The sequence below is a fragment of the Epinephelus moara genome, chromosome 10 (assembly GCF_006386435.1).
Source record: "Epinephelus moara isolate mb chromosome 10, YSFRI_EMoa_1.0, whole genome shotgun sequence".
NCBI lineage: Eukaryota > Metazoa > Chordata > Actinopteri > Perciformes > Serranidae > Epinephelus > Epinephelus moara.
Window position 1 is genome coordinate 24,686,493 of NC_065515.1, and position 20,959 is coordinate 24,707,451.

The window sequence follows — 20,959 nt, forward strand, 5'->3', positions numbered from 1 at the left end:
TGCTGAAGAGATGCAGCGATGCGAGGGAGCCCCGTCTGAAACCACCTTTGTTCACCTCACCTCCGTCATTAATCTTCCATAGGCGTCTATAAAGGAGTCTGTGTGGAGAATGAAGAGGTTGTTTGAATCCCATGCATGCCAGGGGCCAAATGGTAAGTCGGAGTAAGAGGAAACTTAGGTTGGCACGCCGATTCCATGCCAGTCACTGCCAATACAAGCTATCAGGCCACATAGACAAGCCCCTTGACAAACTGCTCCATACTGCCAGAGAGTATCTCCAGACTGCCAAGTCTTATGGCGAACTGAGGATAGCTTAATGGAAACCACGGATCAAAACTGCACTTCTGTGTTTTTCTTTCTCCATTTATACATTTTATGTGATCATGATGTATGAAATCCCATATAATTCAGCCCAAGTGTCAGCAACACACCTTTTAGATCCATCCAAGGTTCACATGTGTAAAACGTTTCTTCAGTGTTTTTATCATGGGAAATAGGTATTTTCCTTGTGTTTTACAACCATGTCATTAATTATATTACAATGTGGGCATTTTCACTCCATATTTCTACATAATCTGTTAATCATTTACGTCACACACTCTTCATTTGTAATTCATAAAAATGTTAGGCACCACAGTTGGCTATGAAGCACTGAAACTAATAACTTTAATTGCTCATCTGTACCAATGCAAATACACTCAACACACGGGGAAATTATAATCTTAATAATGACAGCGATACATCATTTGTATGTCATGCACTGTGTGTCTCACACAAAGAGTTTGTCGAAACAAGCTGCGCAGTATGGCTTCCCTTTCTGCTCCTTGAAGATGCCATAGTTGAGCTGCCGCAGACAGAAGGCGCACACAAAGTGCTCGGGGTGAAACTTGCGATCGAGTGCAGAGATGCAGCGGCCTGTGATGGGCTCGCCACAGCCACCGCACAGAGTGCCCTGCCGCGAGTGGAAGTGCTGTGAGCAGAGGGGTCGACCGTCCAACTCCATGAAGCAGCCATCAGCGAAGGGCTTCAGACAGTCCTGGAGAGAAGAGCAGAAGAGAGGCAAAGTGAGGAGGAAGGACAAAAAGAGACAGGAGACTGAAGCAGGGACTGTGTTTGAAAGTTGGCTGCAGAAAAAGCATTCTCAGGCTGTATCTTGCTGCTAGTTCACACATAAAAGATGAGCAAAAAGGGCAAATGTGGATATCATAGCAATGATAATGTGATTTTAATGGGTTCGTAAAGTCAGTGGCTGCTGTTTGGCAGCTGACTCTGTTGGATGTCAGAGTTTCCTTGGCTGACTAACAAGGGAAACTTTGTAATTTCATATTAATTAGACCTCGCTCACAATTGTTTCGCCATGCAATTATAATGTAACTTCTAAAAAATGTGAATTTAATGTGACAAATGTGACCTTTAATATGCTATGAAGAGAAAACTCAAGCAGTGTTGCGGCCGTGTCTCTATCAACAGTTCATTAACAAGAGTCAGAGTCTGCAGCCGCAGCAGCTCTGTGAGGCTGCGCTTAAATGTTCACATCAGGATGTTAAACACGCTCACAGTGATAATGATAGAATGTTGTTGTTTAAGTGTGTTAGCATGAAAACATTTGATACATAGCACTAAACTCACAGTGCAGCTGAGGCTGATGGGAATGTGGTGCTAGAGTCGTGCCTCTAAGGTGACTAAAACCTGTTGTACCATTTGCGACGGTTGATTTGTTGCCTCCATATCACCCATTAAAATCATGGACGGTACAACTTGTCAGGTATTATCCCTTAGTAATAACATAAACTAAATTGGTCTGTAGAGATGTGGAGATTTCATGTAGTTTCTCCTGGCAGACATTTTGACTTGTCATAGCCAGTGGTGGAATCTAACTTAGAACACTTAATCAGTTCCTCTACTGTGGTAAAATTTGAGGTGCTTTTACTTTACATGAGTATTTTAATCTCTTGCCACTCTCTACTTTTACTCCACCGAACTTCCAAAGGAAATGTTGCACGTTTTACTTCATTACTATTATTTGATAACTTTTGCTAATAGTTCACAAATTAAGATTTTGTTGGACACAAACCATATAAAGATACACCTGAAAAAGTGGATTGATTAGAATATTAATTGGCACCTGTTTAGATAATTGTTTAATTTTTCATGCAAAAACATTTTATTGTTCCAAATTCTCAGACATGTGCTTTTCATTTTAAATATTTTAATGATTTTAATTTATTAAACTGGTTATTTTTCAAATTAATTTTTGTATTTAGTAATTTTTTTCTGCGTTGCATAGTTTTACTTTTAATACTTAATACATTTTCCTCATTGTCCTTAGCTACTTTTACTGAAATAACATTGTCAATGCAGGGCTTTTATCAGTATCTGAGTATTTTTACAGTCTGGTATTAGTACTTTTACTTTACCCATTTGAAACCTGAGCAAAAATTAGTGAAATGAGAAATTTAAAAACAAGAAAATTAATGATAGAAAATAAAGTTGAAAAACAAACGAACAAACATGGAAATGACCTGGAAAAAGAGCTTCAAAATTATAATTGTGTAACATAAGTTTAAATATATAATTATCATTATTATAAATATAGTTTTCCCTAGCTTTTTTAAACATAAATACATCTAAATCTATATTTTTTTTTCAATTTGTGGAACATTTCTTACCAAGTTGCCTTTTATCCCCATGTTCATGAAAAGTGATGTCACTCCAGGTTTTAAAGCTTCAAAGGGGAGCTACACCCATTTTAAAATTTATAGATGTTATTCCTACGGTCTAAGACCAAGACTAAGTCCAAAAATCTTAGTAAACATTAACAACTTGCTCCCAAATCCAAAAACTAGAGTGCTAAAACTCACATTTGTGATGTAACATGGTGTGAAGTCTGGAGCTGCTCCTTAGACAATGAATTGGGAAAGATGTTCTAGATGACACTGAGAGCAATGTTTGTTTCACAACTGAGAACACTACAATAGTATAAAGCTCATTTGGGTATAAAGAGGAAAACAAACATTTTACAGGTCGACAAAATCAGTCTCCTGTTTATTATCTATGGAGCAGCTTCACACTTTTTACCCTGTGACATCACAAATTTAAATTTTACTCTACTTGACTTTAATTTGACTTTTACTCTGGTTTCTGGCTGTGAAAGAGAGTAGCTCATGTTCACAAATATTTATTTAACTTCCCAAGGCCATGGAAATAACATATTGGAATTCTCAATTAAGACGGTGTTCCCCTTTAAGTAGAGGATCTGAATACTTCCTCCAGCACTGGTCATAGCAGTAAAAGCACAGGTGTGACTCAAAACATTGGCGATGGCTCTGTTCCATTTACATGTGCCTGTAAGCCATGACAGTGTGCCAATGTGCACAACACCAGAGCCTTGGCACAGGAACGCCCTAATGGAACAATCCATTCATGACTTTAGTAACACCTGTGTTTAACAAGTCGAAATGTTCACAGTGAGAAAGGTCAGTGTTGAACTGTTTCTTAAAACTATAGATATATGGATGATGATTTTAGAACAGCTTATACAGACTACAATCTAATTCATATGCTTTGGGCGATTGTGTCGCTTGTAATTATCAGTGGACTTTTGATGACAAAAAAAAAGAGTAACCTCAACTTTTGGTGATTTTGTGGTAACGTGTTATGAGAATTTCTCTACTGTTGATGAGACCAGGCTGCAGCAAGTTCAAAGGTGCTACATTTAATGAACTACCAGATTTATTTTCAGCAGGAGGTTGATTAAAAAGGCTCGGCCACTTTTCGAGTGTCCACTTCATCCTCCTGATGGAGGGTTTGACCTCCTGGACTCTGGAGTTAGATGTAGGCTGGGTAAAACCCTGACCTCGCTGATAATGACTGCTCCATGTAAAACAATGTTTAGGTTCTGTGCTAACGGTGCGATGCTGGTTGTGATGGTAATGATATAACCGCAGTAATGACTGGGTGAGGTGGTCATAGTTGGATGTATTCCATGTTTTATGTGATGTTTTTATCTCAATTGTATTGATGTAATTTTGAGCGGTAGGTTTTAAGAGCAGTGTATTTTATGTATTTCAGGTTTACAGCACTGTATTTTCAGTCAAGAATGATTTTCTTTAGGGGCCATAAAATATGAAAAGTTGCTACCTCATGTCAGAGCATCTCTACTGAGAGCATTTTAGATTTAACAATTGCTCACAGCCGAGTAACAGCAGACATAAAGCTGCACACTGAACCGTTTTTGACCAGATGCTGCATACAGAAGTAGGTTTGAAGTGGATGTAAAAGATACCCACACTGAGGAATATGGTTTCCTTGATTTATTTGCATCATTTCAACCGCAGCGTATTCATCAGGCATACGGTTTTCATCAGCCTTGTGGTCAAAATGTTGCAAATAAAGCAAATTTGTGGGTATCTTTCTCATTTATTCCCAGGCTTGTACGTGAGCCAGAGCTGCGTGTGTGGTCTGAGGTAAGAGGCTCACTGCGCAGACGAAGCACTCTGGATGCCAGGTGCCATTGGCTGCAGTCAGGTAGTTCGCTCTCACTGATTCCCCACAGCCTGAGCACTTGGGAGAGAAGAGGTTGTAGAAGTCCTTGCAACAATATGGCTTCCCATCCTTTTCTAGGAAACCTGGGACAGGTACAAGATACACATCCTGAGTGATAATACATAAAATGATTTCCAACTTTTCTGCTCAAGTTGTCATTTCCAGTGAAGAGAAATGAATGCACAAGCTTCTCACCGTCAGCTCCAAACAGGCCGCCGCAGTGTGTACAGAAGAAGTGGTCGGGGTGCCAGGTCTGGTCCAGAGCTGTCAGGATGTTCTGGTAAACCAGCCAGACGTAGAAATATTACAACATGCTTTTACTTCCTTTAAGGATTTGTAAGGTTTGTCTCATCTCATATGTTCAGATGTGAGGAAGCACAGCAATGTGGATCATGAACCACATAAAGTGAATCATTGGAGAGGTTGCATTAGTTTCTGATTAATGACTTTGGTCTGCTGCATAAGCCCAGACTGCAAAATCCCAATATGGTTTTGTGTCTTATTTATTAGAATGACATGTGGGATATGTCTAGAAAAATTAACTACATGCTACTGTATGTCATTATCCAGTCTTCATAAAAAATATTGTTTAAATAAATTGATCTAAGGGACTGTGCCTTATTTATTAGCAGATTGGGGTGGCCAGGGTGTGACTTTTTTTTTTTCTGTTTTCATCACGACCCTCCTTAGAGCTGTAAGTATTTATCCTTGAGCCTCTCTCAGTGACTGGGGGGAAATGCATGACCCTCCCTCCACCATAAATAACCATACTTTTGTGCAGTCACACCAAATGAAGCTCTGGTGAATGTTTAGTAAGGAAGACAATACTGTTCATGCTCAGACAGTAAGTTTCTTTCTCACCCTGCCATTCACTCCTTGCGCACATGCTCACTCATTATCTCAAGGAGTCATTGTCTGTCTGTTGAGTCATCAGCTGATTCACAATCAACTACTAGCACAGTGACACATCTTCTCTGTCAGCCTATCATCTTACTGCTCCTCATTTTAAATATGGTTCTTTCTCTGCAGTAGTTCTTTCTTACCACCTAGTCTTTACAGATTCATCAGCCTCATCTGCCTCAGCAGCCTCAGAGTCATCAGCCACCACCTCCACGAGTGTCTGAACTCCATGGTAGGATTTATCTTGCTGCCACTCAGATGTCCCTCGACCACAAAATATCTCCCTCTGGTGTCCAAACCCCAAAATTTAATCAGCAAAAATTATCCGTAAATCTGTACACTCATACTCTACGTTACATATTATCTTTACTTCATTCTTCTGTCTCTCCTGATTGAAATGCTCCTGACTGGAGTCAGTGCAATGAGCTAAAAACTTAACCTCTGATGATCATAGGTTAAAACTTTTAAAACAAAATCTTGAAGTTGAAGGATGTCAGGGTGTTTGAAATAAATGCAAAAATCGATCATTTAATGCTGAATGATTCTCCAATAAGCTAGATTAAAGAACACAACTTCCTCCCCAGTGCTTAAAGAATTAAAGTGCCTCCCCCGTTTTGCACCACGTCTATAAATAACAAACAGTCCCTAATATAAAACAAATCAGAGGATAGATCAGAAAACAAAGGCAAATGTGACATTTAAGAACATGATAGGTGTTCTCAATAGTTAGAAATATTTCATTTTACATCGTCAACATATAATTAACAAAAAAAATGAAAACAAAAATATATATATATTTAGTTTTCTCACCTTTGTAATGGGCCCCTTACAGTAGGCACAGCGAGGAGAGAAGAGCTCTTGGTAGTCTTTATCACAGTACGGCCGTCCGTCTCTTTCAAAGAAACCTGTGGTGCTCAGCTCCATCTTACACACCACACACACAAAGTGCTCAGGGTGCCACACTTCACCCAGCGCCGTGATCATCTACAGAAGAAAAACAATAGACATTTTTTGTCCTGTGTGTCCGTCTTTATGCAGATTTCTAATTCTAAAAACACATAGATTTCAACACTTGCTCATTTGTTTATGTGACTTATTGTACCTTTCCCACAATGCACTTGTTGCAGGAAGCACAGTGGCCCTTCGCTGTGGTGCGTACGCCAATCTTCTCCAAGTCAGAGCTCAGCCCTCCTAGCAGGTCATCTATAGTATCTGTTTTCCTGCTCGTGGTCGAGGCCTTTGCATCTGAGCCTGCTGTGCTGCTGCTGCTGCTGCTGCTGCTGTCCTTGCTCTCCTGTTTCCCGTCTTCTGTTTGCCTCTTCACAGACTTCTTCTGTGTGAGTGGTGGTGGGGTCGATGAAGATGCTGGATCCTAAATGATGGAGCACAAATATCTGTTGTATTTACATATATATTTGATAAATGTATTTCTTAAGTCAGTGCTTAGTAATACTTCTGTTCTGCTACTTGAAACTGTGCAGTTTTGACATTAGTACGATGCTGCCCTCTGCTGTTCAACCTGATTAACTTCAGTCATGTTTGGAAAATTCATCACTGCACATCCATTATGCTCTCTTACCATATTCATCACTACTTCATATGGACTAGAAAGAAAACTTTGCTGTGAAGGATCTTTTAATACACCAAAATACACTTGCTTGCCACTTTATTAGGTACACCTGTTCAACTGCTCATCAGCACAAATAACTAATCAGCCAATCACATGGCAGCAACTCAGTGCATTTAGGCATGTAGACATGGTCAGGACGACCTGTTGAAGTTCAAACTGAGCATCAGAATGTGGAAGAAAGGGGATTTAAGTGACTTTGAACGTGGCATGGTTGTTGGTCTGAGTATTTCAGAACCTGCTGATCTACTGGGATTTTCACACACAGCCATCTCTAGGGTTTACAGAGGATGGTCTGAAAAGAGAAAATATCCAGTGAGCGGCAGTTCTGGGTGAAAATGTCTTGTTGATGCCAGAGGTCAGAGGAGAATGGCCAGACTGGTTCAAGATGATAGAAAGGCAACAGTAACTCAAATAACCACTGGTTACAACCAAGGTCTGCAGAAGACCATCTCTGAACCAACAACACATTGAACCTTGAAGCAGATGGGCTACAGCAGCAGAAGACCACACCAGGTGCCACTCCTGTCAGCTAACAACAGGAAACTGAGGCTACAGTTCACACAGGCTCACCAAAACTGGACAATAGAAGAGTGGAAAAACGTTGCCTGGTCTGATGAGTCTTGATTTCTGCTGCGACATTCAGATGGTAGGGTCAGAATTTCTTCTGATGGCTACTTCCAGCAGGATAACGCACCATGTCACAAAGCTCAAATCATCTCAAACTGGTTTCTTGAACACGTCAATGAGTTCACTGTACTCCAATGGCCTCCACAGTCACCAGATCTCAATCCAAAAGAGCATTTTTGGGATGTGGTGGAACGGGAGATTCTCATCATGGATGTGCAGCTGACAAATCTGCAGCAACTGTGTGATATCATGTCAATATGGACCAAAATCTCTGAGGAATGTTTCCAGCACCTTGTTGAATCCATGTCACAAAGAATTAAAAAGGGGGTCCAACCCAGTACTAGTAAGGTGTACATAATGAAGTGGCCGGTGAGTGTATATCAATAATGACAAAATTCAATTATTCTGAGACATGCACTTGCAGATACAGTACTGACCCCCTGTCCCAGACCCATCATATCCTGCAAGATAGCGTCCAGCTCCTTAGTGGGTGAGTCAGGGGTCGGGGAAGCTGCCACAGGAGCTGGCAGATCACTAAACCCAGAGAGAGAGGAGGAAATTAGAGAGCGTAACATCTCAAATTCTTATCTAATTTAATTGAATCAATCTCCAAGAACACTAACTACCCTATGATTACTGTACAGATTCCTATTGAGGAAAAAGTATGTCTCTGAACATAATCGGAGGTCCTCTGTTTTGTTTTACAAGAGCGTAATGTGGCGCCATGAGCTTTAGGAAAACTCAGAAAACAGTACTAATAATACAAATCTACACAGAGGCCATACAGAGATCGAGAAATACTGGTGATCTGATATCATTTGCAATATTTCTGGGGTGAGATGTGTCAAAAAGTCTGGTAGAAAATTAAGCTCAAAGTGGACACTACAATTGCTGCGTACACTAAGATGACCTTATAATTACAACATACTGTATAGTGTGCAACACATTTTAAGTAATTCTCTGTTTTCCTTTACATAGTTTACACAATGATAATGTGAATCAGGGGTTAACAAGAGCTTCAAGCATGTGCTTCACCTGTACACATTTGAGCTGACTGGGCCTTTTTCTTTCTTGTTGAGTCCTGCATAAACTGGAGCTGTACCCTGCGGACACACAACCAGAATATACTGGAGCTCTTGTGATTGAAGTATCGAGATTACAACTTAATCAATCATATGAAGTTCCTAATTGCAGATTTTAACTTGGTTAGTCGACAGTATATCTCAAGTGTGACTACAACCGAAAAAGACATAGTTGAGATAGTTATGGTGCAGTGTATGTTTGTATTTTTTGGGTTTGTTTTCACCTCCCCAGCAGCTGGATCAGCGCTCTTGTTCTCACTGACACTCTCTGAACCTCCTGGGTTCCGGGCCAGCTCCTCCAACAGCAAATCTGTAGCAGCATATAGGTTAATAAATCTTCTAACCACACGTATAAACATAAATACATATGCGGACATATATTTACACAACACAGCCACTAAAACACATTGATTGCACTTTCCGGGTGTTAACTGTTACACCAGAGGATGTGTATAATATGTTTGGTGTTAAATGTTTCCTGTTAAGTGAGACAGAGTGCACCTCGATGTGCAGATAAAAAGGTGCTAGTAGATTAGTTTGAGGTTGCTTCATGCAAGTCAACTTCCTCAGGAAGTGATGATGACGTTGCAGAAGTGAAACTTGTAATAATTTTGCAAGACTCAACTCTCTCCTTCACACAATGTAAGCCCACACATCTAAGAAAATGGGAAGATATGAGTATGAATAATGTCGTTCTGTTGAAGTAGACAACACGGCGGTTAGACCAGAATAGGCGTGTAGCTTTTAGCACTGTTGTGTTCGACAAGTGATCGTTATGTCTTCCCATGTCTCTACACCTCAGAAAATCTGCACATCCTATAATTTATTTTCAGAGATGCAAAATTAAATCAAACTGTTTTATCTTGCAAGATAGGAGTTGTATGTTGTGATGATCAGTGAAGCACATTTTTGTCTTAAATTAACTAAGCTAAAGCAACACTTATTAACAACACAATGTAAAAAAAAAAAGAATTATTCAAATAATATCACACTGAACTGCATTTAAATGTACAGTATATCCTACAGGCTGCTTGTACTGTACTTAGTGTGAGTCACAGAATACATACTGAGAAGCATTGTCATCTTTTTATACGATCAATTTGAAATCATAGCCCCTTACACTTTTAGAATTACAATAGTCACTCTACATCTCACAATCCGTCCACTGATCCCTCTGAGGATGATCAGCAGTGTTAAACATGACAGACAGTTGTCTTACCGAGCTCGTCCATGTTGTCTTCTGCTCTCACCACTTCAGAGTGAGTGTGTGTGTTTTTTTGCTGCAGGTTAGTTACTAAGGTAACGGCCCAATATCACATCTGGTCAAAACCATCACTTCCTCTGACAAAGATTTGTTTTCGTTTGTAACTGAAGCAAAACCTCCCATGGTTAGTATGAGATGTCGCTGTTTCCTTGTAAAGAGGAAACAAAAAACTGTCTCTGAAACAGAGATAACGACTGATTTTTGTGCTCAGTTAAGTGTGTTTAAATTTGTTGCAACCATGTCATGAGTTGATTGTGCTTCTCTGTACAAAATAAGTGCAGCTATGTATATATGATAGTAAATAAACTCACAATATTGGAAATGTGATCTGCACTGCAGATTACCACAAGTGTTTGCAAGGCAAGATGTTTATTTGTATATTTCCGAACAGAGGAAATTCATCATGCTTTGCATAGGCCAACATGGTGCATTTAGAAACATACGTGGAAAGCAAAAACAATTTAAGCAGAATAGAAATAAAATATAGTAAAATAAAAATAGACTAGTGCTCTCACATTGTCGCCTCACTACTGTCTTACACACAACTGATTATCACTTTATCAGTATTTATTTGGCTCGTAACATTTTTATAACTTTATCAATACGCACATAAAACAAACAAAATATATAGTATAGAGATATGTTGAGGTGTATCATTTCCAAGTAGCTTCAACTGTATTATGTGTGTGTACAGCAATTTAATTATATGATCAAAAGAAGTACATTTTAACATGATGCACATCCCCATTTACAGCAGTAGTCAAATCATGCTTAACCCCTTGAACTCTGCAATAGAAATGGTATTAACATTGTGCCATTAAAAAAAAAAAAACAGAAATTGGGCATTTTTTCATCACATTTTGAATAATTATACCCCCAAAAAAATACTGATGCAAAATATTTTTAAATGTAGAAACATAAACAATAGAAAATCCCATCATCTAATTATTGTTCTTAATTTGAGTAAGCCAGATACATTTAGAACAATGCTCCAAATGATTATGCAAATGGTGCACAATTATAGGAACTGCCTGTTTAATAGGTTTATATGAAGTTCAGGATCTTGCCATATCCTCCTGAGACCCTGTGTACTCATATGAGGACATTACATTTTGGGTTCATTCTGCTAAATTCTGCTAATGGACAGTAACAGCTCTTTCACCCACCTGTTGTGAGATGGAGGTTGAGTATGAGTCGCCTGGCCAACAGGATGATAAAGGCAAGAACAGTCTGCATGACTTTAGAGGTAATAGGCTGCAAGGGGGCACCAAACAAGGCAAAGAGAGGTGCAGGACTGATAGTAGTATTATATGATGTGCTAAGAGTTCTGAAGATTTCAGACCAGGAGGTGGCAAGCATTGGACAGGACCAGAACATGGTCGGCTGGAGACTGTTTGCTCCTATTACATGAGTCAGTTACATTGTGGTAAATCCGAGAAAGCCTCAAATTAGTGTAGTGAGTTTTGTGCACAGGAGGAGTGAAACAGCCAAGCAAGGTTGCCAGCTCTTGCTCCCAAGAATCCTTGGGGCCAGATGCTGGGCTGTCAATAGTGGAATTGATAAGGCTGTAAATGCAAGAAATTAGACGCTTTTGTTCAGGATCAAGAGCCAATAGAGAGTCTACCAGAGTTGGAGGGGGTCCACAAGGGAATTTGGGGTTCTGATTTGGAATAAAATCAAATTTACTAGTTTAAATTTATTTATTTTTGATTAATAATATTTCCAGTTTGATACGCCATACAAGTTGGACCAATTTTAGCGACAGTATCAAACCAAGATGCTGTTAATTAGAAAGTACTTGTTTGAAGTCATTGGGAATTTATCATCAACTGGTTGAAGGACATTGGGACTTTATTGTTGTCATCTTGTTTGAGGATCAGGACTTAATTATCGTTGACGATGTTTAGTTTTTCATACAAAATGGGTCCTACTGATCCCAAATACCTAGTAGAAAATAAAAATTAATACTAAACAAAAGTTTGGGTCTCAGGAGGATATAGCTACTTGTACTTTTATTCCAGGGTCCTACATAGCTTCCTAACTGTGTTATACTGGTGAGCCCAATACAGACACATACTGGACCTCAGACCCTCATCTTCCAGGACCAAAGATATTTCTAAGATAGATTATGACAGTTTCCATTTGCATTGTAGTCACCATATGGCACTCAGTCACCTCTCCGCGCACATACCTGCGTTATCTCACACCACTTTGGTCGCAACCATTGGCTTGTATAGCAGGGGTATGCGGGGCTTTGTATGTTTTTAAAACTTAATAAATAATCAATTAATCTAATATGTAATGCCAACGTGATGTGTCTCAATCAAACAATGCATACAAATTCTAAAACCCCGAGCAAAGAAGCGTCAGTGAGTAATTTCTATCATTTTCTACATAACACCACCCCTTGCTCTGTGGTTTCGTCTTTTACCGGAAGAGTCCGTGTTTACAGCGCAGCTTTTGCTCCACGTTAGCATCGTTGATTTGTCGAGAAGTGGACAGGGATTTATATTCCGCTTTTGTGCCTAACAGTTTAATGATTTTGTAAAATAATTATTATTTCACGCCACGATTAGCATGTTTGTTTGGAGGCGGAAGTGCCGCCGACACGCATAGCAATGACGAGCTGGCTAACGTAGCGCCGAGGTTAGCCAGCTAGGAACCTAGCAGCACAAGCTAACTTCTCACACAGCAGCGGTACATCCAACACGGTGACACAGGTAACAGGGCGTCAGCTTAACTCTGCCACGGGCGACTATGTGTGCATGCTCGACGAGTGACAACCTCGCACTGACACATATCACGTCCCTCTGCTCCCCCCCACATTGCCCTCCAGGTCCAGGAACCAGAGCAGCCATGGGTGCGGAGAGCAGCGCGGTGCGGAGCTGTACCCTGGAGGAGCCGCTCCTGACCCTGCCCTCCGGACTCACCATGTACTCGGCGATGCTCCAGGATGGAAAGCCTGCATCCGTGTTTGTCTACAAGCGGGACAATGAGGACAAAGTCAACAAAGCTGCTAAGGTAGTTCAACTGAAGCCTCGATATCACACTGACCAGGGCTGCCAATCATAAGTTGTATTTGGGGCTTAATATCAGTAAGTTAGTTAGTTGTGTTTGATTAGTGTCTTGTACATACAGGTGTCCAGCTCACGTGGATTTACATGACCCCACAAACACTGTTGCAGTAGTTACGCAACGTTTGTCAGTGGAGAACATAATAATTAAGTCTGCTATACATAGATCAGCCAAAACATTAAAACCACAGACTGATGAAGGGAGTAACATTGATCATCTTGGCAACACATACATGGCAACAGCACTCTCTGATGGCAGTGGCCACCCAGCAGGACAATGCACCATGCCACATGTCAAAAACAGCTCAGGAAAGGCCGGAGGAACACGACAAAGAGCCCAAAGTGTCAACCTGGCCTCCAAATTCCCCAGATCCCAATTTGATGGAACATTTTTAGGACCAGATGTATCCTAATCCACAGTGGAGCCTCCCTGGATCAGCCTTGCCTCTGACATTTTGAGGCATGGGCACAGGACCTCTGGGGGTTCCCTATGGTGTCTGGTATCAGGGTGTTGGCGGCAGATCCTATGAGTCCTGTGGGTTGTGAGGTGGGATACAGCATGTCACGAGGATGCTCAGTCAGATTGGGATTTAGGGAACTTGGAGGGCAGGTCAACACCTTGAGCTCTGTTTTTGCAGTGTGGTATTGTGCTGTTGTCATGAAGGGGGGGCACTTGGTCTGTAACAGTGTTTGTATCGGTGAAGAGCGTCAAGTTGTGTCCATATAATACAAAGACCCGAGGTTTCCCACCAGAACAATGCACTACAACAAGATGATCAATGTTATTCACCTGCCAGCGGTTTAATGTTTTGCCTGATCAGCATGTACACATATAGAAAATCATGTGCAAGTAACGTAGCTCTCAGAGGCAAATGCTGGACCATCAAAGTTGCAAGTCTCTTAATGATCTCAAAACACGCCCATAAAATCAATACCACCTAAATATTATGCTTTCCATGTCCAGTAGTGTGTGCTCGATTTAAATTGCTAATAAGTGGTTTTAGCACTCACGTTGCATAATCTGTTTCTATTTGTGGAATTTTCCATCAGCTGCATGACATTCACTGTTTATAGGAAATAAAGAAATGCTTTCATTTCCTGCAGCACCTAAAGACCTTGAGGCATCCATGTCTGCTGCGCTTCCTGTCCTGCTCAGTGCAGGACGGCGGCATCCACCTGGTGACGGAGCGTGTGCAGCCCCTGGAGCTGCTGCTGGACAGCCTCTCCCCAGAGGAAATCTGCGCAGGCATCTATGACATCCTGCAGGCACTTGTGTTTCTGCATGAGAGGGTGAGCAAAGAGAATCGGGCGCAATTGTCTCAGTGCATGTTATTAATGAACGAGAGAGAGAAATAAACAAGTAGGCCTGAAGGCATCATTATGAAAAGTACCTGCTGAGGTGGTGTTTTGTGTCTCACAGTAGTTGTGCAATTTGGTGTCTGTCTGTGTTAAACAGGCATGGATAAATCTCTAACATGTCTTCCTTAACCACCAGGGCAAATCAAGCCACAACAACGTCTGCATTTCGTCTGTATTTGTCAGTGAGGATGGTCATTGGAAACTGGGAGGGATGGAGACTGTCTGCAAGTTCTCTGAGGCAACGCCCGAGGTGAGAGAGTGAATTAATAGAAAGAGTCCAAGGTGCAGCCTGAGTTTGTAATTTTTTGGTTCTTCCAAGAATTTAAAGCACCTAGGTCGGATAGTTAAAGATTGATTTAGTGTATCAGATTTATGTTTTATTTTATATATTTTCTTTTTCAACTCTTCAGTTTCTCGCAAGCATTAAAAATGTGAGAGAGGCCAGCTGCATCCCTCCAGAAGAGCAGGTAAGCTGATCAAAGGTTGTGATGGAAAAATGGAAGAACTTCCCCTTTAAGTTCACAAGTTCTCATGAAACATGTTGCCGACAGGTTGAGGGTTTTAAAATGCTTCCTGATAACATCGCTCACTCTCGGGACTGTTACTCTTTTGGAATGATGGTGGAGACGCTCATCACTCTCCTGAACGGCCATGGTGAGTAGAGTGATGGCTCTGTGATGTCTACAGCCATGTTTACAGGTGACCTCAACTGTCATGTTGCACTTTGTTAAATTTCATCAGTACATACAGACTTTCCTGTGTTGTTTCCAGTGTCACAGGATCTGTCTGACAGTCTGGACAAGACCCTGCAGGCAGGCCTGCTGAACCCTGACCCCTTATCTCGACCTCCACTCAGCTCCTTGCTGACTCATGACTTTTTCAGGTTAGTGTGGTCATGTTTGCTTTTGCTATTGTCAGTACATGTTGAAAATTATTTGTTTTTAGATACACAGCATATTTCTCTGTGAACAGGAATGACTTTCTGGAGGTGAGGACTTTTCTGAAGAGCCTGACCTTGAAGATGGAAGAAGAAAAGAATGAATTCTTTAAGTGAGAATACGGTCTTGGTTTACACTTTTTTTATGTAATATGCTCTTTTGTAGTTAGTGCCCATGTTCATGCAAAACAGAACATCATATTGCTGGCAAATGTTGTTTTGCAAAGCAGACTACACTTATAGATTTTAGGCAGATATTAGTCTGAGTGGGCGGAAGTTCGCTGCATAGATCAGCCTCTCACTGGGCGGAACGAGCCACCCGCTGAAGTCCCGCCCTACCACCTCCGGTTGTGAAGCAGTTTTCAACTGTTTTCAACACGTCCTTTACTAACTTGTGCGGTGTTTGATCTTGCGGGGATGTAGCCATTTTTCTGCCATGGCTCGCGTCCTGTAAGCGATATTTTTGTGGGTGTGTTACACCAAAACCTGTTCCCCCCCGGCAATATTTTTGCAAGCGCACCGTTGCTGTGGCACCGCCCAGAACGATTGTGATTGGTTGAAAGAAATACAAGCAGCCGGGGCATTTTTAAAGTGAGAGTCGGCCCAGCCAGACCTTTCTTTTCTTGAGAAAGGTCTGGCGAGCGAGACTAGGCAGATATACTCTGAGTTGTGTTGCTTTTGTATAATGAACATTCTAGGCAGCTGATTACCACAGTTGAGAAGTTAAAATTGTATTTCTTACATTTCCTCAGTTCAATAATGTCTAATTTTTACTATACCAAATTTCCCAAGTATTTCCTTAACATGCTCATTGTGCATTTGTTTCTAGGTTTCTTCTAGACCGGGTCCAGAGTCTCCCTGAAGAGCTGATAGCTTCACGCCTAGTCCCCAAACTCCTCAACTCTCTTGTTTTTGCTGAACCCATGGCTGTTAAAAGCTTCCTGCCTCATCTTCTAAGGCCAAAGAAGGGTAACATGACATTTTATTAAACTCCTTATGTTTCTGTTAATAATAACTTGGATCTTTAATTCCATACCCAAGAGAAAGAAGCAATTTATAGCTGCCAGGCAGTTACATGAAACTGAAAGTCGCTGTGGCTCATGCTTCTCTTTCTTATTTTTCGTCTGTGTGGACAGATTCAGGTGGTGGCAATGATGAAGAATGCCTGCTGTCTGTGTCCCTTTACCGTAAACATGTGATTCCTCAGCTTCTCAAGCTCTTCAAAGTCAACGAGGAACACATCCGGATTGTGTTGCTGGCTCACATCCACATCTACGCTGAGTTCTTCTCCCATGATGAACTCAAAAACCAGATCCTACCTCAGGTGCAGTAGAGACATAGTACCATGAATTTTAACTTTGATATCAGTGATGAACAGTTTTGGGTAATATGCCTTTTGGCTGAGAGTAAGAGCAATACCACTCTCATGTCTGTGCAGTACTTATGGAGCTAAAGCCAGTAGCATAAAGAGTGGAAGCAGTGGTTAACAGCTAGCCTAGCTCACTACAAAAAATGTCACATTGCTCTTTCAATCTCTAAAAATGGATTATGATGTATAAGAATTCCCAGAACAAGAAGAATGTAAATTGTTTGTGTGTGTTACATTGTAAGGCAGACTAAAATGTCGTGATGCAGTTCTCTTATAGTTAAATAATACTTTTTTCGTTCCTGGCTGCAGGTTTTGCTAGGAATGCGAGACACCAATGATTCCCTGGTTGCCATGACGTTGCAGAGTCTGGCAGTGTTGGTGCCCTTGCTGGGTGCTCAAGTGGTTGTTGGTGGAGAGAGGACCAAGGTCTTTAAACGCACCACACCCAACTTCACCAGGTCTACAGAGGTCACCCCCGAAAGTAAGCAACACTGACCTAATACTAACAATAACAATGAAGCTTGGCATATGTTTATAACCCACACAACAGTGCGTATAGACATTATATTATTTATACAGGGTTTTCCCTGGATTTGTTTTAGACAAAGGTGGCAAAGGCTGGAAAATGTGCATTGTGTGTGGCATACACAGTTTGTGCATGCACCTTTAGTGTGGCTGCTTTATGTCTGTTAAATATTGACTAAAAAACAAAAACAGAATGAAGTTCAGTTTTACTTATAAAGCTATTTCTCAACATCTCAACGACTGTTTTTATTTATAGCGCTGGTTATTGTTTGAAGATTATCAGTACTGCTAGCAGAGGCAGATATGCCACCATAACCACAGTAAACTGTGCTGCTGTATGTGCAACACATTTGGGAGACATGTCATGACCAGATCCAAAACAGTACAACAGAAGGTTTATTCATTTATTTATTCAAAATGTAGACAAAGTATACAGTACATACTTGTCACAATATATTTTTATTATAATCAACCTTCTCACATTCACAAACTTGCATTTTGACATTTTAGATCAGTTAAACAGATTCATTAATTTTCCGTGAGCACTTATCCTGTTAGGGGTGGCGGGGAGGCTGGTGCCTATCTCAGCTGGCATTGGGCGGGAGGCAGAGTTCACCCTGGACAGGTTGCTAGACTATCACAGGGCTGACACATAGAGACACACAACCATTCACCAGTTTACCTGCGTGTCTTTGGCTGGTGAGGGAAAGCCAGGGTACCTGGAGAAAACACACTGACACAGGGAGAACATGCCAACTCCGCACAGAAGGGCTCCCCCACCCCAGGGTTCAAACCAGGAATGTTCTTGCTGCTATGACAATGCTAACCACCGTGCCACCGGTTAAACAGATGAAACAGGAATTACTGGTTTCTAAAATGATCTGTGAAGTACCACGTCTAAAAAACTATACAGGCTCCTGAGGTTTAATATCACTCCTATTTACTTTTGTACCTTAAGCTAACCTAGGTGTCATTACAAACAACAGCAAGTCATTGCCATAACACCAATAATAAAAGGCAGCCTGCCTTTTGAGTTAGATAGGCAGGGACAACCCTTGTGTATGATCCTGCTTCTTATCAAAACAAGATATCAAGAACAGTTGGCAGTAGTAAGCAACAAGACATTTCTAGAGTTGCAACAGAAAGCAAGTTCATACAAATGTTTATAGAAGTGATTTAAGACTGGGGAAATTTAGACTGTTAAGGCTCTTTGTGCAGCTTTTTGACTTTGTAATGTGGGACACATGAGAGACTTGTGTTCATTGGATACAGATACAGATACAGCATCATAGTACAAGTAAAAGCCGTACAGGAACAGGCAAACTGAAGTAACCGACTATAGGAGGAAGCCTTACAGTAATATGTTGAATAAGCTCACAGCGTTATATAGTATAGGACACTGAGATCATCATTCTGTCTCCGCGTTTGTGTGTGTCAAAGAGTGTCTCTGTGTTGGCTGTAAGGTTCAAGGAACCATTTTTCTGAGTGTACCTGTTCAAACTAGACAATATGGATTTGGATAAGTGAATGTCACTGTTGTAATCCTTCAGTAACCATTGCATGGTCAAGCTGCTCAAGAGACTAAAGTATAAAAAAAATCCATATTCTCAAGCAGACTATTTATGGATTGCTTAAGATTTATTAAAAAAAACAACAACAACAACTAACATTTGGTAAACGCTAATCTTACTTTACCTCTGTTCTTAAGCTTCACCTGTGCATATAGTTGGAGGCTCCCACCCTCAGATGGCCCAGCCTTCAAAAGGCTTGAATTTGTTCCCCAGACCATCAGGGACTGAAGGCCTGGTCCTGGGTCATATGGATAGCTTACCTGCTAGTAGGGAGACTCCAAGAATTTACCCTGTGCCACCAAAATCAGGTATGACCCACCCATACAAATAACTTTAATTCACAGTTTGACGTCCCTGTGTCTGAATCTCTGTCTGTCTTTTTGACATGTTCCAGATGTCAGCAGACAAATGTCTCTACCTTTGAATGGCTTTCGTCAGGACACTGCGATAGAGCCCCTGTCATACAGCCCAGAGCAGACTGACAGACGAGAGGGTCCGGTGGAAGACTGGCCTGACTGGAGCGACCCTGAAGAGAGTGAGAACAGAGGTGGGCAGTCAGTCCAGATCCGCATTCAGGCCTCAGAGAGAGAAGATCCCGTCAGCAGCAGACTGCCACTCATGCACTCAAACATGGAAGAGGAGCCGTGGGATGACTTTGAGGACACTGAACCTACCTCAGATCTCTCCCCTACAGCTCCTCTGTCTGACCCAGTTATACTCACACCACCCAGAGGGGGCGCCACTACACCTGTAAAACATGCTCCTGAGGCAATGAGACTGGGTTCCTCCAAACCCCTCAAACTGACCTCAACCCTGCTACAACCCACCCAAAGCAGGACCACTTCCTCATGGGACAATGGCTGGGCTCAAGAGACAGACTCAGAAAAATCACACAACCCATTAAACCCCAAACCCACAGTGCCACAAAAGAATGGTGGGAGAGGAGGTCTGGGAGAGGAGTTCACCATTAGGGTGAAGAAAAAGGAAGAGCCAGATCCAGAGCTGGATTTGTTTGCAGACATGGTGCCGGACATCAAACTGTCCTCTTCAGCTCTGCTGCCACTGGACAAGTGCAGTGTGAGTGATGCTGGACTGCCAACAGCCTCCTCAGAAAACACTAAATCTCTGCAGGTTGACTCATCCATCGATACTGTAACACTCACTGCCAAGTTCGCAGTTGCCAACCAGACTGAGGTGAGTGTGCTTGGTGGTGTATTTTTTTGTTTTGTTTTCCCAGGATTTTGCTTGAGTCAGGTTTTCAAGATTGAAATAGGAAGAAATTAAATGCTCAAATACTTCTTAGGTGTTTATAGCAACTTTAAGAGACTTCATAAGTACCATTGGGAACCAGAGCTACAAAAATAAGTATTCAAAACACATTAAAAGGACAATATAGATGTTTTAAAATGGAGTTGTATAAGGCACTTATCCGCAGTCAGTGTATTACCGACAGCAGATGGCAGTTAGCCTGCCTCCAGTTTGGAGAAGCAGGCAGGAGTCTTGACACGGGGCAAGCAAATGTACTGCTGTGGAAGGGGGCCCTGGGCAGAGGATAAAATATTTTAGCCACCTCAAATAAATCAATGCCGGTTTAAGTGTACGCCATATTTAGGGTGCTTTCACATCTGCCCTGTTTGGTTTAGCTCAATAGAACTAAAATTTGTCGTCCAAAATCATGAAAAAAAGTCATAGTATAGTATGTCGTCCAAAATCATGAAAATNTGGAGAAGCAGGCAGGAGTCTTGACACGGGGCAAGCAAATGTACTGCTGTGGAAGGGGGCCCTGGGCAGAGGATAAAATATTTTAGCCACCTCAAATAAATCAATGCCGGTTTAAGTGTACGCCATATTTAGGGTGCTTTCACATCTGCCCTGTTTGGTTTAGCTCAATAGAACTAAAATTTGTCGTCCAAAATCATGAAAAAAAGTCATAGTATAGTATGTCGTCCAAAATCATGAAAATAAATCATAGTACAGTATGTCGTCCAAAATCATGAAAATATGTCATAGTACAGTATGTCGTCCAAAATCATGAAAAAAAGTCATAGTATAGTATGTCGTCCAAAATCATGAAAA

At 41.3% G+C, this 20,959-nt stretch overlaps 2 protein-coding genes across 2 annotated transcripts in view; one reads left to right on the forward strand and one right to left on the reverse strand.

The window, feature by feature from the left end:
• Positions 1 to 644: 644 nt before the first annotated feature.
• lpxn (leupaxin) lies at positions 645 to 10,082 on the reverse strand. The gene is made up of 9 exons (XM_050055220.1): positions 10,004 to 10,082; positions 9,009 to 9,094; positions 8,738 to 8,805; positions 8,140 to 8,236; positions 6,548 to 6,817; positions 6,256 to 6,429; positions 4,741 to 4,822; positions 4,480 to 4,628; positions 645 to 1,036 (listed from the first exon to the last, which is right to left on the reverse strand). The coding sequence occupies exons 1-9, from the start codon at positions 10,014 to 10,016 to the stop codon at positions 770 to 772; spliced, it is 1,206 nt and encodes a 401-aa protein (XP_049911177.1). The 5' UTR covers positions 10,017 to 10,082; the 3' UTR covers positions 645 to 769.
• Positions 10,083 to 12,476: 2,394 nt separating this feature from the next.
• The window catches only part of scyl3 (SCY1-like, kinase-like 3), an 11,558-nt gene continuing 3,075 nt past the window's right edge, over positions 12,477 to 20,959 (forward strand). The window contains exons 1-13 of the mRNA XM_050055213.1: positions 12,477 to 12,768; positions 12,885 to 13,069; positions 14,227 to 14,412; positions 14,618 to 14,731; positions 14,892 to 14,948; positions 15,033 to 15,135; positions 15,253 to 15,364; positions 15,454 to 15,531; positions 16,248 to 16,387; positions 16,555 to 16,742; positions 17,097 to 17,268; positions 19,021 to 19,191; positions 19,278 to 20,077. Of these exons, the coding sequence (XP_049911170.1) occupies positions 12,905 to 13,069; positions 14,227 to 14,412; positions 14,618 to 14,731; positions 14,892 to 14,948; positions 15,033 to 15,135; positions 15,253 to 15,364; positions 15,454 to 15,531; positions 16,248 to 16,387; positions 16,555 to 16,742; positions 17,097 to 17,268; positions 19,021 to 19,191; positions 19,278 to 20,077 (2,286 nt within the window). The 5' untranslated portion in view covers positions 12,477 to 12,768; positions 12,885 to 12,904. The remainder of the gene's footprint in view (positions 12,769 to 12,884; positions 13,070 to 14,226; positions 14,413 to 14,617; positions 14,732 to 14,891; positions 14,949 to 15,032; positions 15,136 to 15,252; positions 15,365 to 15,453; positions 15,532 to 16,247; positions 16,388 to 16,554; positions 16,743 to 17,096; positions 17,269 to 19,020; positions 19,192 to 19,277; positions 20,078 to 20,959) is intronic.

Coding starts and splice junctions, on each gene's coding strand:
- lpxn (XM_050055220.1), bottom strand. Junction 8,237..8,737: donor GTCAGCTCAAATGTGTACAG/GTGAAGCACATG, acceptor CTCTGGGTTTAG/TGATCTGCCAGCTCCTGTGG. Junction 6,430..6,547: donor ACAAGTGCATTGTGGGAAAG/GTACAATAAGTC, acceptor TTTCTTCTGTAG/ATGATCACGGCGCTGGGTGA.